Source organism: Pan paniscus, chromosome 1 (assembly GCF_029289425.2).
Source record: "Pan paniscus chromosome 1, NHGRI_mPanPan1-v2.0_pri, whole genome shotgun sequence".
NCBI lineage: Eukaryota > Metazoa > Chordata > Mammalia > Primates > Hominidae > Pan > Pan paniscus.
Window position 1 is genome coordinate 81,974,854 of NC_073249.2, and position 19,041 is coordinate 81,993,894.

Below are 19,041 nucleotides of genomic sequence, written 5' to 3' on the forward strand. Positions count from 1 at the left end.
TTCAGAAATTGAAAACGATGTATTAAAATATTCACAAAAATACAACTGAAGATCAAAAAATAATAATGAGCTTGATGGTTTTTCCCTAGCTGATACATTTCCATTGAAAAACTAGAGATAGTTTGAAATTGCAATCTCTAAGTAATGCCTTTTGAGTGCTCCCATACAGAATTAGCGCATAATTTTAAGACGACCCTGTTTGCCAGGACGAAGACATGGAGAGGGCAGATCTGCCCTTTAGGCAACCTTAGTTCATTATCTGCAACCAGGCAAGGAGTGCTGAGGCACAGGAAAAAGGGGAGCCAAAAGGGCTGCAGGGGTGGGTGTGCAGGGCTTGGGAAGAGGTCCTGCCCTGAGAGGCTCATCTCAGTGTGAGCAGCTTCCTTCAGGGAAACCTGTCCTGGCAGAGCGCCATGCTGGCAGCTGCCCTTGCCTGGGGGGAAGGTTGGTGAGAACTGGTGAGGATTCTCTGCCAGAATGCCAGGGCGCTGACAGAGTTTGAGGTGTCTGGTTGGGCAGGAGGCCAAGAAGTCGGGCTGGGGAAGGGAGTGGTAAGGGAGGAACAGGCCTCCAGGTGTCATTCGAGTGAGTGGCCCCCACAGCACCAGCTTCACCAACACATGGTCCCGGCACCGCAAGAAGAAGTGAAGGCTCTTGCTCTCAGGGAGCTCCGAAATGTTTCATTTATTCACAGGAACTGTTGAGAAAGCAGTGAAAAAACAATGCCCCTTTTCTCTGTAAAAAATGACTGTAAGGAAACATGACACAGGCCTGTCTACAATGTGTGTCCTCTGTACCTCAAGCACAGCCCTGGTCAGCTATGTGGTTTTCATGGTGGCAAAGGCTCACCAGGAGTCCCAGCTTGAAGGATGGTGACAATCTCAACACCCTTCCCCTCCAAACATAAGAGGCCTTCCAAAGGCTCCTATAGTTTTCAAAATAGATGCCCAAAAAGTTTCAGGATGCAAGGCAGAGTTGACCACTTTGTGGAAATATCTCAGGGCCAGCACTGTGTGTCACTCTCTTGGGCTGGGCCTATGAACACGGAAGGCAGCAGGGCAGGCGTTTTTTTCTCCATTCCACACAGAACACAGAGCAGACGCTGCCCAGCTTCAGACGTGTGTGGTGACCAAACCTGATCCCTGTTGACTCACACAGACGTGGCATGTAAGGTGGAGCGTTACAAGAATAACAAAAATAGCTCCTCAAAAAACAAAAGGCTTCATGTATGCAACAGCATTAGTTTTGAAGCTCATATGCCCTTTATCTTACCACCTTGTGCACACCTCAAAATCTCAATCCTGTTTTATTCCCTTTGTGAATTCTGTTGGAACTCAGCCTTCAAACATCCCCAGAAGACGACAAGATGAGAAGAAAAAGCAGCAGCTCATAATGGACTCCAAACTACAGGGAGAAAAAGTAACATTGCCCCTCACTCCCACTCACCCCAAACACGTTGTGCAGACCATCTAGACAGTATTCTTTCCATAACTGTGGGCTTTCGGACAATTTTAAAAGGGGGGAAATTAAAAAAAAAATTCAGAAAATGGGAGAAATGACAAGATAAATGTTGAATGATCTTCACCACACTTTCCATTCCCAGTAAAAAGTAAAAACTCATAGATTTTAAGTGGGGTGGGGAGTAGTGAATAGGAGAAAACAAGTTTTAGGGAAGGACAGCCAAACTGTCTAATCTAGGCTCTCATTAACCTCAACAGTCTTTGAGGCACCATGAAGCTGTTATAAAGCCATGACTGATGCTGCCTCTTGCTGGAAGCATGACTGACGCTTTATAAAGAAGGTGATTCTTGCCAGCTGCAGTGGTGCAACTATAGTTTGTTCCAGCTACTCGGGAGGCTGAGGAGGGAGAATCACTTGAGCCCAAGAGTTCAAGGCTAGTCTGGGCAACATAGTGAGACCCTACCTCAAAAAAAAAAAAAAAAGCGAAAGAAGGTGATTCTCTAGAGAGCGAGCTCTGGGAGATTGGAGAGTGGCAACATAATGATACCATTTCTGCCTACTTAGAAGGAAAGAAACTCCTCTCCTTTAGCTGTATGGTGACTGTTATTTCAAGCAGAAAGGACATCAGCAAAGAATAAAACCGATACCTTTTACTCTCCACGTTACAAAAGTTCTCAAGCAAAGCTTGGATTTTCTACTTAATCAGTATTGATCCAACTGTGTCCAGAATGAAGTGACCTTCGGCATTTATCCTTTGCTAATCTTGCTATTATGAATCCAGAAATTGATACGACACATTTCAAGGGTGCAAACTTAAAGTAAGTCTACACAACATGTAAGGCTAACAATTGCCCCATATATTAGTGAGAAAAACTTCAAAAAAACTTCTCATATTCTTTTCAAGTGGCAGCGCCAATGGGTATTTTTTAAAAGCGGCAGACAAATAAATGGTACTGCTACTGTGCTAAAGCCACCCTGGGTATGCTTCCACCATAGCATCTCCATCCTCCAACTACAGTAAATGCTAAGACTAATCAGTCTTAAGCCCTTAGATTAAAAGGCCATGTCTACTGGAAATACTACAGGATCTGCTATTGTCTCCATTAAGGCAAACCATTTCTAAATGATGGTGAAAGGAATGTTTCTGAAATCTCCCAATTGTAAATGACCTGAAAAGAAAGTACAAAAACAGCAAGACAATGGGTACATATGTAGAATCATACCATCTTTTCATCATGCAACACTGGCTCCTCATATCAGGAAGACTAAATAGAATATTTATACATATCCTTTGTACACATCTTTCTCTCCCTCTGTGAGTACGCGTGTACTTGTCCTTGCCTGGGTCTCCAAGGCTACATGTGGTAATGGGCTACATTTTCTGCACGAGAGTCCAGTTTGGTTTTGTTTCTTGCTGAGGATATGTTCTAGGTATTCTCTTAATTCTTTCGGATATCCGCATACACCACAGACTCTGACTTGTTAATCTTGTCACTGTGATGTCCGCCGGAGTGGTCTAACTGTGCATATATGACTGGGCCCTGGAAAAGGGAAGCAGAAGGATTAGAGGACTGAAAAAGCTGGCGGTTCCTTCAGCTACAGGCATAGAAGCAATGATTAACGTGATCACATCAGGGTTCCAAAGCAAAGACTTCCCTCTTGAATGTCTTCAGGAAGACTTCTTATGGATGATACGTCCAGGACTGACTTTGAAACAAGATTGGACATACGTTGACAATAGTTAAAGCAAGTACATGGGGCTTTGTTACATTATTCTTTCAAACCTTTTTGATGTTTGAAAATTTCTGTAATAATATATTCCTTCTTAGGAATATCTCTTATCTTAATAGCTATCACAGAATTCCTCAGCTCTTACAATTGGGGTAAGAGTCTTAAGGACTAAGATGGGAACTTCCACCCACCTGAGAACCACAGAAATCATGAGCTTCAGAATAATCAATCCATGCAAGAAACCAACATATTTGGTGCCACCCAAAGATACAATCAATTTGATCTGGTCACGTTATACAAATAGGTATAGTTTTAAACAAATAGTTTAAAAGCACTTCAAATATTCTTCAACACAACTACTTACAGCATAATTCTTTTAGTCTGAGCGTATTGTGACCAATACAAATATTGCTTCCTTGATTTTTAATATCAGATAACTGTTCTTCCTGTTTTAAAATAAAATTAAAAAGAAAAAACAAAAAGCCACAATCTACACAGATATAAAGAAAAACCCTAAATGGAGGAAAGTAGAAAAGATCCTCTTCTCAGCTTCAGCAGTAAGGAAGAGGTTACAATTCCAGGGAATTGTCAGAATCCCATTCAGGAGAGCAAGGGAATGTTGGGTGGCCTGGGGGCAGAGCGAATTCCCTAACTGTTGGGGGAAGAGGTCAGATAGGTGGCTGCATTTCATGACTCTTTCAGTCTAGACTCTTAAAATTGTAAACAACAACAAAATAGCCCTGGTTTTAAAAGAAAAATTTAATATTACCCAATGTCAACTTTTCTCCCAATCTAGGGGAACTCTCCTTGAGAAGTCTAATAATGTGTTTAAGCTTTCACCTTTGAAATCATAAGCTCAATAGCCAAAAGCACGTGGTTTAAAATAAACACACTTACCCTCATCCAGGAGCCCTAACAACCTGTGTCCTGAGTGTGTAACCTGGGGTTCTGTGGAGTTCAGCTACTCCCACGTCTACAGAAGGGACAGGCCCAGTTGTAAGGGCTATACAATGGTGCATCTAAAAGCAGAGTTAGAAAATAACACTCGAGGACTAGATCCATTTGAATGTTGGCAGATCTGCAGTCTGAATTATGATATCGTCTTTGTTGAACCTTAGAGAAGAGCACTGGTCATGTGGCCCTGGGCACATTTGCAAATTTCTAAGCACAAGTTTCTTCATCTCTAAAATGGTACTACTAATAATATCTACATTTTTGTTTTTTGTTGTTAGTGTTTATCTTTAGTCTATAATGGCTGTCATAGGTAATATTAACAGATCACATGGTTAATAATCATACAGACCCTCTATATTCATCTCAGAAAGCTGCAAGTTAAATGCTAACCCCACCAAAAAACAAAAGGAAGTTAAAAAGACTGTTTTCGGCCGGGTGCGGTGGCTCACGCCTGTAATCCCAGCACTTTGGGAGGCCGAGGCGGGCGGATCATGAGGTCAGGAGATCGAGACCATCCTTGCTAACACAGTGAAACCCCGTCTCTACTAAAAATACAAAAAAATTAGCCGGGCATGGTGGTGGGTGCCTGGAGTCCCAGCTACTCAGGAGGCTGAGGCAGGAGAATGGTGTGAACCCAGGAGGCGGAGCTTACAGTGAGCCAAGATAGCGCCACTGCACTTCAGCCCGGGTGACAAAGCGAGACTCCGTCTCAAAAAAACAAAAAAAAGACTGTTTTCTACTAGGAACAGAATTAAACTAACTGTTCCCTGGTAACAGCTATTTCCAAGAATAGGACGGAACTCCCAATATTAAATTATATAAATTCTTAGATAATAAAACCCCATATCATAATTCCTAAAAACTCACTAAGAGTTTTAGGGTATGTTCATGGGAGAAGGGGTTTACAATGTGTGACTGACTGCACAAATGGCTACAAACTCTTTCCTTCACTGCATCTTACTCTTTGCAACATAATGCTGTAGGTCCTTCCATCAAGAGTAGAAATCTGTTTCTCTACCCCTTGAATCTGGGCTGATCTTGTGATCAGCTCTGACTAACAGAATGAGGCAGCAGTGATGCTGTGCAGTTTCCACACCCAGACCTCAACAGACCTTGCCACTTCCACTCTCACTGATCTTGGGACCCACACAGCCACCACTACCATGTGAAGAAGCCAAAGTCAGCCTGATGGCTGATGAGAGATGCATGGCCCAGCTGTCCTCTGTCTGCCTGGCCAACAGCCTGCCAATGGTTAGACTGTAAGTGAGACCACTGTAGACTGTCCAGCTACCAGTCAACCTTCTAGCCAACTGCAGATGCACAAGTGAGCCAGCAGAGATCAGCTGAGCTCATCCAGACCAGAATCTGCTCGACCAATCCACAGAATGGGGAGCCAAATAAATAGTGCGTGTTTTAAGCCACTATATTTTGGGGGGTTTGTTACGTAGCAGTAGATAATTGATACATTACGTGAGTGGAAAAGAATGAGAACAGAGAAAGTAAAGAGGAAAAAGAACACAGAATTATCTTTTAGTCTGTAAATGTTAAAATATCAATGAGGTCTTTCATGTGAGACAGTATTGTCTTTCATGTCAAAAGAATACAACTATCTCTTGAAAGTAAATGGGAAAACACTGAAGAAATCCCTTCCTGCTGATGGACTTGGTATTCTTCAAACTGTTTACCACTGCCTGATGTTATCCTCATTCCTCTTCCCCCTTAGAATATAATAAGGTCTTAAGTCAGGGACTTTGTTAACTTCCTAGAACTTGGCAGAACATAGGTGCTGGATGAAGGGATGGATGAAAGAAAGGATGCAGAGAAACTGCAGATGTAGGTTGAGATTGGGGTCTGCTGACAGATCTAGCTCAATCTAGAACGCCTCTATGAAGTTTGATTCTGAGTGCTATTTAGAGGTGGAAGGAGCCCTGAGTCTCTATGGAACATGCCTCAGCACCTCGATTTTGAGGGCAAATGAGGCTGCTCAGGACTTCAAGAGGATCCACAGAACCACAATCAACTTTGAAATGAACCCACCATTGCTAAGACATTCACTTTTGGGTATAATAAAGAGGGAAAACAACAACAAAACCTACATTAACCTAGCTGTTTTACTCTATCTCTTGGTACTCACCCTCCCCACCCTCCATTTCATTTATTTATTTATCTTTGCTTTTACACAAAGAATTACAACAATAAAGTGAAAAATTGGTCTGAGTATGTTTTCAGCTACTTTCTACATGAATAGGCCTTAGCTATTGAAAATGTTTCAAGAAACACATTGCTTAATAGAGGCCTATTATTTTAATTACAACTAGAGATAAAATTACCTCTGAAGTTTACTTGTACCAAAATTAATTATTTATTCCAATAAAAAAACCATAACTGGTGAAGGTTGGGGGAGAAGGTCCAGGAAGAAAGGATTCTAGAAAAGCAAAGAGACCTGCTTCTAACTACAAATTAACTGCTCAGGAGTCATTACGTTGTGTCCTGTAGTACACCTTTCACAGTCTCTGTAGCCTGTAGCCCTATTTAATTTGATTCTAGTCCTTCAGGTGTTAGAGGAATCATCCCCAAAAGCCTAGCACGAATCACTAAGAAAGAACATCTATTTTTACCATGTGCTCATTGACTACTGACAGAACACCTTTTTTTTAGTATTTATTCCACTGTTTTTTAAGTAAAATATAAATATGAAACACAGCTATGTATTATGACTTTCTTTGAGATAAATGAGACAAATACTGATTATCAAAGCAGAGGTGAAAAAAATTGGACAGGATAAAATATACATGTGCCTTAGAACCAGACAGATCTGGCTCAGCCACTAACTACTGACCTTGAGCAAGTGACTTGCCTAACTAAGCCTCAGTTTCTTCATGTGTAAAATAGAGACAACAGAAGAACTTACCCTGGAGGACTATTGTGAGGACTAAAGGAAAAACGCACATAACTACTTCTTGAAACATTACCCTATCTATGCTATGCACTATAGTTGACAAATACATAAATATTCCATTCAATCACTGTTTAACAACATAACCCAAAAACCTACCTTTTGCATACAAAGCATCAACGATATCCAGAAAAGGATCTAGAAAACCAACTGCTCCTCAAATACATATACAAAAATTACTTTATACCAATCTCATTCAAAACTAAGCTTCACAAAGAAAAAAAATTTTCTTATTTTTTTCCCCAGTGCCTTAACACTCTAAACTCTAGGTAGCGCCTATCTAACACCTTCCCAACCCAGCCTCCCACTCCACTTGGCTGGAAGAGCCCCAGTTTGGTTCTGGTCTTTACTCTCCCTTTGCTCAGGTAGATGACCCCACCTTCCTCTGCCCTAAGAGTGAATCAGAATGGCATCAGCTTCTAAGCCACAATGCTGGAAGCCAGAACAATCAGCAATGACTCAAAATGCTGAAGGAAAATGATTTCCAACCGGGAATCCTACCCCACCAGATTCGCAATCAAGTTTGAGGGAGGAGAATAAAGACAATTTTAAAGGTGTTAAAAACATATTAATTATCTCACAGTTTTACAGGTCAGAAGTCTGAAATGTGTTTCACTGTGCTAAGATCAAGGTGTCAATAGGACTGCATGCCTTCCACAGGCTCTAGGAGAGAATCTGTCTCCTTGCTTTTTCCAGCTTCTGGAAGCTGCCTGTATTCCTTGGCTATGAGTTCTTCATCTTTAAAGTCAGCAGTATAGCATCTTCCAGTCTCTCCCGGATGCTTACCCTTCTGCCTCCCTCTTCTAAGGACCTTTATGGTTACAATGGAGCCACCCAGATAACCCAAGACAATCTCCCTATCTCAAGGCAATTTAATCACATCTGCCAAGTCCTTTTTGATACGTAAGGTAACATATCCTAAAGAATCCAGAGATTAGAATGTGGACCTCTTTGTGGGGCCATTACAGTCTACCATTCAAGTTCTCAAAATTTTTTTACCTCCTGTGCATTTCTTCTCACTGGGTTGGTAGTATCCAAGACACAGGCAGAAGAAATACAAATCTTCTCATGAGTAAATATATTTTAAATGAAGACTCAATCAATTTGTACAAAGTGCCAAGAACGTAAGTACAGTCTTCAAATTATAAAACACCCATGAGATGAGAAAATAGCCACCATTAGCAAGAAATATAGAAACAAAAACCGTACTCAGATCAATAAAGACTACAGACACTGGAATTATCAGTTTTGAGGTATAAAATAAGAATATTTAACATGCTTAAATAAGATAGTTGAAAATATGAAGTTATAAGGAACTATCAAAATTAGCCAGGTATATTTAAAAAAGAACCAAATAAAATTTCTAGAAAATAAACCTGTAATATGAAATTGAAGTTTAAAAACTTTTAAAAGGGGCTAAACAGTAGACTAGTCACAGCTAAGGAATTAGTGAATAAAGGCAGATGAAGAAATTATGCAGAAAATGGCAGAAAGACAATACAATGAAAGATCTGCAAGAGAGGTTAAGAGACTTAGAGCATAGAGAAAGTATAATACACATATAATCAGAGTTCCATAAAAAGATAAATAGATAAAATGCAGAAAGGAAAAATTCAAAGAGATTGTGACTGGAAATTTTTTACAATTTATTAAAGACATCAACCTTAAGACTCAGGAGGTCCAATGAAATTACAAGCAGATGCAACAAGGGATAATCTATAATTAAATAGTATATAAAATGCCAAACACCAAAGGCATAAAGAAGATCCGAAAAGCAGCCAGAGAGAAGCGACAGATTACCTACAGGGAAACAATGAGAATGTCAGCTGATTTTTCCACAGCTCTTCTCTTTATTAATTCTGATTTTTCCACAGCTCTTCTCTTTATTAATTCTATCTGTTTATGTTGGGTTTAATTTGCTCTTCTTTTTCTAGTTTCTTCAGACAGAAGCCTAGATCATCAATTTTAGAGCTTTATTTTTTTCTAATATAAACAGTTAATGCTACAAATCTTCAAAGCACTTCTTTAGCTATATCTCACAAATTTTGATATGTTGTTATTTTCACTTAGTTCAAAATATTTTCTAATTTTTCTTGTGACTTCTTGTTTTACTCATGGGTTGTTCAATTTTGAAATATTTGAGACTTTCCAGGTATCTTTCTGTTGATTTCTGTTTAATTCCATTGTGGCCAGAGAACGTACTCTATATGATTCCAACCCTTTTAAATTTAATGAGAATTGTTTTATGAACCAGAATATGGTCTATATTTGGTTAATTTTCATGTGTACTTAAAAAAAGTAAGAATTCTGCTCTTGATGGAAGGAGTGTTTTATAAATGTCTATTAGCTCAAACTGGTTTCACTGTTAAGTCTTCCGCATCTTTTTTGATTTTCTGTAAACCTGTTTTACCAACTGCTGAGAAAGGAGTGTTGAAACCTCCGACTATGTTTGTGAATATGTCAATTTCTCCTTTCAATTCTCTTAGTTTTACTTCACTTACTTTCAAGCTCTATTATTAGAAGTATAAATATTTAGGATTATGTCTTCTTTATGAGTAGATCACTCTGTCATCATAAAAAGTCTGTCTTTATCCCTGGTTCTATTTCTTGTTCTGAAGCCTATTCTGATGTTATTACCACCCAGATTTCTCTTGATTAGTGTTAATGTAGCATATCATTTCCATCCTTTTACTGTTTAAAAAATGTGGTAAAATATATATAACATAAAAATTAGCATCTTTACCATTTTAAAGTGTACAGCTTAGTAGTGTTAAGTGCATTCACATCCTTGTGCAACCAATCTCTAGGATATTTTCATCCTGCAAAAACTGAAACTGTACCAATTAAACAACTCCCTATTCTTCTTCCCCAACAACTACCACTCTACTTTCTGTCTCTATGAACTGGACCACTGTAGGGTATGGGATATTAGTAGAATCACATAGTATGTCTTTTTGTGGCTGGCTTATTTCACTTGGCATATCTTCAAGATTCATCCATGTTGTAGCATGTGTCAGGATTTCCTTCCTTTTAAAGACAGAATAATATTCCATTGTGTAAATATATACCACATTCTATTTATCCACTTGTATACTGATGGACTCTTGGGTTGCTTCTGTATTTTGGCTCTTGTGAATAATACTGCTATGAACATGGATGTACAAATATCTCTTCAAGACTCTGCTTTCAATTTCATTCTTGTATTAATATTTTTAACCTACCTGGATCTTTTTATTTAAAGTGGTTTATTGCGGACAGCATATGATTGGTTCTTGCTTTTCTATCCAATTTGTCCATCTCCACCTTTTATTGGCACACTCAGCCCATTTATAGTAATACAATCATCAGTCTGGTTGAGTTTAAATCTACCACTTCATTATTCGTGTTCTATTTGCCCCATCTACCCTTTGCTCATTTCCCCCTCCTTTCCTGCTCACTTTTGGATTAACTGAGTATTTTGAAATGATTACATTAAAGTTTCTTGTTGAAACCTCCAACTATGATTGTAAATACGTCAATTTTTCCTTCCAATTCTCTCAGTTTTACTTATTTTCAAGCTCTACTATTAGAAGTATAAACATTTAGGATTATGTCTTCTTTGTAAGTAGATCACTTTATCATCATAAAAAGTCCCTCTATCTCTGGATCTATTTCTTGTTCTGAAGCCATCATTGATATTATTACCATCCGCCTTTACCATTTTCCATGTTGTAGCATATGTCAGAATTTTGTTCTTATCAGTATTGCCATTTGGAGATAGAGCTTGTTAGCTGTATGTATCTCTTTTATTTTTTTCAGTGTTTGCTCTAGAATTTGCAGCATATATCTTTAACTTAGCACAGTCTACCTTCAAATTATAATTTCATGGATAATATAAGGACCTTACAACAGTATTCTTCCATCCTCCCACCCCATCCTTTGTACTACTGTTGTCATACATTTTACTTCCACATGTTATAGCCTCATAAAATGCTGTCATTATTTTTGCTGTGAAGAGTCAATTTTTTTTTTTTTTTTTGAGATGGAGTCTCACTCTGTTGCCCAGGCTGGAGTGCACTGGCGCAATCTTGGCTCACTGCAATGTCCACCTCTGTGGTTTAAGCAATTCTCCTGTCTTGGCCTCCCAAGTAGCTGGGATTACAGGCGCCTGCCACCATGCCCAGCTAATCTTTGTATTTTTAGGAGAGATGGGGTTTTGCCACGTTGGCCAGGCTGGTTTTGAACTCCTGACCTCAGGTGATCCACCCGCCTCAGCCTCCCAAAGTGCTAGGATTACAGGTGTTGAGTCACTGCGCCCAGCAATTTTCGCTATTTCTTTCTGTGTGTTTATGTTTTTCATTAAATTTATTAAAAATTTCACTATTTCTTTACATATTTTTTCTCTCCCTTTTTCTTCTCGGATTCTAATTAGATTGCTTGATATTGTCCGGTGGCTCACTGAAGCTCTGTTCACTTTCTTTTCTTTCTTTTTTTCTTTTTTGAGACAGAGTCTCGCTCTGTTACCCAGGCTGGAGTACAGTGGCATGATCTCAGCTCACTGCAACCTCTGCCTCCCAGGTTCAAGTGATTTTCTTGCCTCAGCCTCCTGAGTAACTGGGACTACAGGCGCATGCCACCATGCCCAACTAATTTTTTGTATTTTTAGTAGAGATGGGTTTTCACCGTGTTAGGCTCTGTTCACTTTCACCCCGCCATCTGTCTTTCTCTTTGAGCTTCATTTTGGATAGTTTCTATTGCTATGTCTTCAAGTTGACTGACCTTTTTTTTTGCAGTGTCTAATCTGTTGTTAACACCATCCAATTTTTTTTTATTTCCAGAAGTTCCATTTTGGTCTGTTTTAGATATCTATTTCTTTCCTCATTGGGTTCAAGCTTTCCTTTACATCTTTAAGTTTACTAATAAGATTTATAATACTCATTTTAAGGTCTTTGTTTATGAATCCCATCATTTCCATCCATTCTGAATTTGTTTCTGATTGATTTCTCCTGATTTTTTATTGTAATTATTAAATTATTATTATTTTTTAATCTATCCATCCATCCATCCTTCCTTCTTTCCACCCATCTATTTATTTGAGATAGGGTCTCACTATATTGCCCAGGCTGGTCTTACACTCTTGGGCTCAAGCAATCCTCCCACTTTAGCCTTTCAAGTAGCTGGGACTACAGGTACACACCACTATATCTGGCTTATGTGTTTTATTTTTTGGTTTCTTTTTATGCCTGATAGTTTTTTTTTTTTGTTTTTTGTTTTTTGAGATGGAGTCTCACTCTTGTCGCCCAGGCTGGAGTGCCAGTGGTGTGATCTCGGCTTACTGCAACCTCTGCCTCCCGGGTTCAAGTGATTCTCCTGCCTCAGCCTCCTGAGTAGCTGGGATTACAGGTGTGCGCCACCACACCTGGCTAATTTTTGTATTTTTAGTAGAGATAGGGTTTCACCATGTTGGTCAAGCTGGTCTCAAACTCCTGACCTCGTGATCCACCCGCCTTGGCCTCCCTAAGTGCTGGGATTACAGGCATGAGCCACCGCACCAGGCCATGCCTGGTAGTTTTTGATTGGTGCCAGACATTGTAAATTGTACATTGTTGGGTGCTGAATTTTGTTGTAGCATAAAGAGTGTTGGATTTTGTTGTAAAATGCAATTAAATTACTTTTGGATTAGTTTGATTCTTTAAAGGCTTCCTTTTAAGCTTTGTTATGGTGGGTCCATAGCATCTTTTATTCTGGTACTAATTTAGCCCATTTAGGTATGACCATTTTGAGAACCCCAACCAATACCCTGTGTATTATAAGTCTCTCTACTCTGGCTCTTAGGAACACAAACTAGTCCCACACCTGTGTGAGCACCAGGCATTGTGCAACCTACTGCATTTCAGGTAGTTCTTCCCCTGGTTTCAGAGAGTGTTCTCCTATGTGTATACAACTCTGTAATCAGACAAAGATTCAAGGGGACCCCGCTCCAAATCTCTGAAGTGCTCGTGCTCATCCTAGCACACTCTCTCTATGGTTCCTTCTTTGGTACTCAGCCTCATAAATCTTAGCCTCCTTGACCTCCCCAAATTCTGATTTCTGCCTTCTCAATTCAGTGAGACAGCTGGGCCCAGTTTCCATTTTCCCCACCTACACTGCAGTGTGGAAACTGCTTCAAGGCAGTACACTGGGGCAATAACACGGCTCACATTGTCTGTTTCCTTTCTTTTGGGGATGACGGTGCTGCATAATTTGTGTTCCACTGTCTTGAAAACCACAGTTTCTTTTTGTTTTTTCTGGTTTGTTTTCAGCAAAAAAGCAACTTCCATAGTGCTTCAAGGGCGGAAGAAAAATGTTCCAATGCTTTTTTAGATGCTATGCCTATGTGTATGTAACTTTCATGTCTTCATTTACAACCCTATTCCTGTTCACAACCCAAATTAGTAGACTGAGGTATCTGACATATTATGTAATGTGAGAGAGAGACAGACAGATAGAACAGGAACAAGTAATGAGCCTGATGCTGTGGTAGAGAACATGCTATCTAGACACCTGGGTTCTAGCCCCAGTTCTGTCACTAAAGGGGTGTGTGCTTTTAGTAATTTAACATCACATGCCTTAGTTTCCTTACCACATATAACAACTATGGAATAAGACTATGGGTACTTTTCCCACAAAACACTGTTACTCTCCTTATTTCCTCTTAAATCCATTCCCACCAGCTAACACCTTTTTAGGACAAAGCTATAACTGGCCAAATTCTTTAGCATGCTTTCTACCCCAGAAAAATCAAACTGAACTAAGCTATGGAATTTTTGCCAAGCCACAGTTATAATTAAAATACTATAGCCAAAACACACAAAGCTAGATTATATGCTAACTTCCAAATAAAACCTGTTTCTCTTCTGTACTTTCTACAAGTAGAAACCAAAACCATTCCTTGTTCATCAAGCCTATTAATTATTGAGATAAATGCTTACTTTCCATTTTTTCTAAAGAATCCATAGAAAATAATTTTGGTTTTATTATCAATACTAAGAATACCAACTTTTCCCTGCTAATTTCTTATCTTAGAGTACCTCAATACAGAAAGAATCTCCTTCACTAGATTCATTTCCTTGGGCAATTAAAGAATCTTTTACTGACAAAGCCATTTCCTAATTCTGCTTGAGGCAAGGAAGCTACATTGTTAGTAAACAATTTATGTTATTGGTGGTTTCATGGAAATCTTTATTCAAGCAGATTCTTCACCACATATTTTCCTGTGGTCTTCCTAGGCCAGCCCTTTAATTCCTCACTCCCACTCTCTCTTTGTCTCTGTCTGTCTGTCTCTGTCTCTGTCTCTGTCTCTCATAGCTCAGTATTCTTTTCCACACCCAAGGAAGTGACAGAGCACCAAGCTGTAGGGAACAGTGCAGTGGGCAGAATCGCAATCAGCCATTACCTGGTGAGATCCAGAAGGCAGACTCTTTACAAGACCCTCAGTGTCGGAGGGGGACTTCCGAGGAGCCTGCTTAACTGGTGACAAACTCTCTGATGTACTGCAGCTGATGAATTGGCAATTTGAAGAACAAATGTAAAAAATAATAATAATAAATAAATAGAAACAAAAATATAGAAATGCAACTGACGGCAAGATGAAGCAACAGATATATAAAAACAAAAGACAACATAACAATGGGTATCAAAACGATCACGTTTTTAAACTATTTTCTATACCGGACACTCACTCATTCTTCTAAGTCAATGAACTCATCACTGGGGGAGGCACAGAAACAAATGTGGTACAACCTCTTCAACCCAGTTTACAAAAATCATATTGGAATTCTAGTTACAATACACATTTATCCTTTTGCTGTTTGTCTTTTCCCCCTGCCATCAACCCTCCTTTGGGATAAAGGTTTAAGGGAACAAGCTCTATGGTACCTTTTATTAGCTTAATGGCAATTCACTTTTGTTATAATCAAAGGCAAACCTCTTCTGAATGTATGTTTTAAATTACAGATATATATCCAGGCAAGTCTTGACTTATCTTCTTCTCTCCATATTTTTATTCCCTACCAATACCACAATCAAATCCCCCCAAAAACCCAGGAAGTCATGAATGAGAAATTAGGGAATGCCATGTCACACAGGCTGAACCTTTTCACAGTGACAGTAGTCTTTAACAACAAGCACTATCTCATAAATGAATCAGGGAAAGTGAATGCCAGGAAGTAAGAAAGCTGGGGTACAGCGTAGGGATTTTCCAATGAGATGTGTCATCAGTACAGCTTAAAGCCTTTTGATATATACTTTTAAAACTTAGGAGTTTGGGGAGAATCACATTTAAAGTGTCATTACTAAGACCAAAGCATACCATGCATTCTGCAAACTGTTCCTTCTGTGAAATGGGAGGCTACATGCTCTGAACCAAAATGGTTTAATTATTCTAATACATAATCAGTCAGGATCTTAATTATTGATAACATAATACATATATGAAAAAAGAAAACTAATGCACACACACACATATACACAATGGCATTTTACATGAAGAGCACAAATATTCAGATGTGCATAAAAACTCTATGTAACTTCACAATCCAATTTCATCCAGATAGTATGCTCAACATGTTTCCAATACAAACATGTGACATATGCATGGACAAATCATAATAGCTGTTGGGTTAGCTCAGAGCTAGCTGGTTAGTCATCAACAAGGGAGAGGGGCTGAATACATACACAGGAATATTAACAGTAATGGGCAATGTGATTAGTTACCATGTGTCTAGTGGGAGTGGAAGAGGAGACCCAGCCCTGTTATAGTCCCAATGTGTCTTCTATGTCAGCTTTTCTTAAGAAGTGGAAGATAAGCAGGATCTGATCCCAGCACACCAAGGTAGAAAAGGTGGAGGAGGAAAAAAACCAAAGTAAGAAGAACAGCAGCATTCATGATGCCATGCAGGAGTCTAAGGAACTCTTTCCTGCCCCTCATTAACCCCGAAGCAAGAACTACAAAGACCGGCATGTCACCACCCTGGATTAGTCTCATGTTGAAACCAATAGTCCAGCTATATTTAATCATAAAACACTCACCATGCAAGGGGGGCAGATACAGTCAGCAGAATAGAAGCATTCCAAGCAAGTAATATCTGAATTTGAATACTCAAACTTGTTAAAACACAGCACTCCTAAAAACTCTAGATCAGCAGAGCCCATAGATAGAGGTTCCCACCATCCACCAGCAAGAGAGTTCAGGACATGCAATCCTTTCACATCAGAGTCCCTTCAGGATGGTTAAAGTTAGATCTGTGCAGCACCTGCAACACTGCTCATGCTATATCAACTTGAATCCAGCCTCTGCTCCCAGTCTTACCACATGAGTTCTACATAGCTTATATGGGTTAGCTTTCCAGCTGGAGTGGGGAAAAGAGAAGGTCCTTTAATTAGATACGCACCCTATGCTTAAACGTGTTCCATCTGAGAAGCCATAAACAAAAAGAAAGTCTATTTTTCTTTATTGCTGATATATTTTGTCATCAACTCTTATTATCCCATTTTGGGTGAATGTAGCTAAGAATGATCAAAGCAATAAAGCTACTTACGCTTGGAGTGGGGTAGGGGAACTACAAAAAGGAAAAGCCCTGCACCATCATCACACTGGGCTGGGGGAGGTAGTTTATTAAAACCACTGCTTTTTCTTCTTCTTTCTTTCTTTTTCTTTTTTTTTTAAAGAGACAGGATCTTGCTATGTTGCCTAGGCTAGATTCAAACGCCTCGGCTCAAGCAATCCTCCTGCCACAGCCTAAGTAGCCGGGACTTACAGGCGCATGCCACTAATTCCAGCTCACAACTTCTTAATTAGGGTTTTATATTTCCTAACTGGAAAGAACCACCTTGTGAGTTTATTAGCAAGAAATTGAAATTAAACTCTTAAATTGGGTAAGTGATGTCTTAAGAATACTGATTGCATAGTGGATGGTATTGAAACACAGAGCACAGACTGCTGAGTAGCTCATCTCACCAAACCTAAGAAGGAAACTGGAACAGAGATTAGAGTCATATTCCACATTTAATAGCAGGCCCACTGATTTCCACTTGCCCATGTTAGAACACCTCCTAAGGAGACTGCCTGATTCTGACATGAAAGAAAATAGTAGTTAATTCTTTAAAATACGTTTTTCATTAAATACAGAAGTTTCTATAAACCCTGATTCCCTCCCTCCACCCCTGCCCTAAAAAAAACAGTGTTTCTTACCCAGTGTAATCCCGTTTAGAGTTTTTCCTTCTATAGAGGACAGCCAGAATCATGCTGATGAGCAGAGTGAGACCTAGGACCACAGCAGTAACTATGCCCACCACTACCCAAACTGGAAACACAGGCAAATTCTCTAGAGGGAAAGAACAAAATAGTTTTAAGGTACATTGCTACAGAGAGAAAACATGGAATTTTATTAAATTAACGAGCAAGTATCTTCATTTAGCAGTTACCGTACCCTTTTATTATCCAAATTATGAGCTCTTACTATCTATCCTATTACTATGTAATTCATGACATATGAATATTAGATGAGAAACAATGAACTATGGAACTAAGCATTTCTACACCTACAATCCCTCTCAGTGCTCTAAAGAAAAACCGGAGGTGTGAATTTACCTGGATCTACTCTCCGACAAAGCAGACTTTGTCTCAAAAATGAGACACCAGAACCTGCATTTCCTGTTTGTTCTCAAAATCAAAAGGAAGAAATAACTGTGCTGTTGTTGAAAGCTTTCTCCTGGAGAATATAAAACAGTATGAATCTCCTTCTTTCCCACTGCCCATCACATCCAAACGTAATGAATTTGGTCTTTCTTCTAATTAACACTGAAAAATTCATACTCCTGAAATTAGACCAATAGGCACCAGACGGTAGGAATAAAAATGGAGAAATCAGCCACTCTGGGTCAGAATGAGCAACAAGTTTCCCAGCTCCAAGTGTGTTTGGTAGAGCCACAGGTTCGCGGCAACAGGGAGCACAACTGTATGGCAAAAATCCCCCCTCCAAACCCACCATGAAATGCAACTCATGTTTTCCAACCAAACATGAGATAAAGGAGACTGCATTATTACTGCCAAAATACTCAAGGAAGTACCTTTTTCTACGACATAGAGCCTAATGTGTCCAGGCTGGACAACGATGTCAGGAGGGTTTTTGACATCACAGATATAGGTGCCATTGTGTATAAACTGCATATTTTCTATGTTGATTGATGCATCTTTCTTGTCAAGGTCTCCAGCCCAGCTGATTCTGTCTTTAAATGGTGGATAATTCCCAAGGTACACTTGCCCTTGGGAGTAGTGGAAAAACTGCAATTAGAAAAAAGGAACACATGAACTATTCTCAAAGGCAGAATTCCTAAACTCTGTAATGTGCATGCTATGAAAGGTTCTTTTAAAGACTTCATACAGAAAGAAATGCAACATCTCTCTCCCTCTCCCTCTCCCCCTCTCTCTCTTCCTTTTTTCGGTCTCCCTCTGTTGCCGAGGCTGGACTGTACTGCCGTGATCTCGGCTCGCTGCAACCTCCCTGCCTCGGGCTCCTGTGATTCTCCTGCCTCGGCCTGCCGACTGCCTGGGATTGCAGGCACGTGCCGCCACGCCTGCCTGGTTTTTGTATTTTTGGTGGAGACGGGGTTTTGCCGTGTTGACCGGGCTGGCCTCCAGCTCCTGACCTGGAGTGTTCTGCCCGCCTCAGCCTCCCGAGGTGCTGGGTTTGCAGATGGAGTCTCGCTCACTCAATGCGCAATGCTGCCCAGGCTGGAGTGCAGTGGTGTGATCTTGGCTCGCTGCAACCTCCACCTCCCAGCCGACTGCCTTGGCCTCCCAAAATACTAAGATTACAGCCTCTGCCCGGCCGCCACCCCATCTAGGAAGTGAGGAGCGTCTCTGCCTGGCCACCCATCCTCTGGGATGTGAGGAGCCCCTCTGCCTGGCCACCCCGTCT

General features: G+C 40.0%; 1 protein-coding gene across 5 annotated transcripts in view; it reads right to left on the reverse strand.

Moving 5' to 3' along the window:
* The window catches only part of MPZL1 (myelin protein zero like 1), a 69,160-nt gene continuing 50,119 nt past the window's right edge, over nt 1-19,041 (reverse strand). For 2 of the 5 annotated variants that reach the window (XM_063598551.1, XM_034939741.3), the window contains 4 exons: nt 18,191-18,404; nt 17,313-17,445; nt 14,517-14,619; nt 1-3,002 (listed from right to left, as the gene is read on the reverse strand). In XM_063598551.1, coding sequence (XP_063454621.1) covers nt 2,901-3,002; nt 14,517-14,619; nt 17,313-17,445; nt 18,191-18,404 — 552 coding nt within the window. In that variant the 3' untranslated portion in view covers nt 1-2,900. Of the gene's footprint in view, nt 3,003-13,352; nt 14,620-17,312; nt 17,446-18,190; nt 18,405-19,041 lie in introns of those variants that run through there. The other 3 variants (XM_014341922.5, XM_055112031.2, XM_063598549.1) reach the window with 2 other exon arrangements.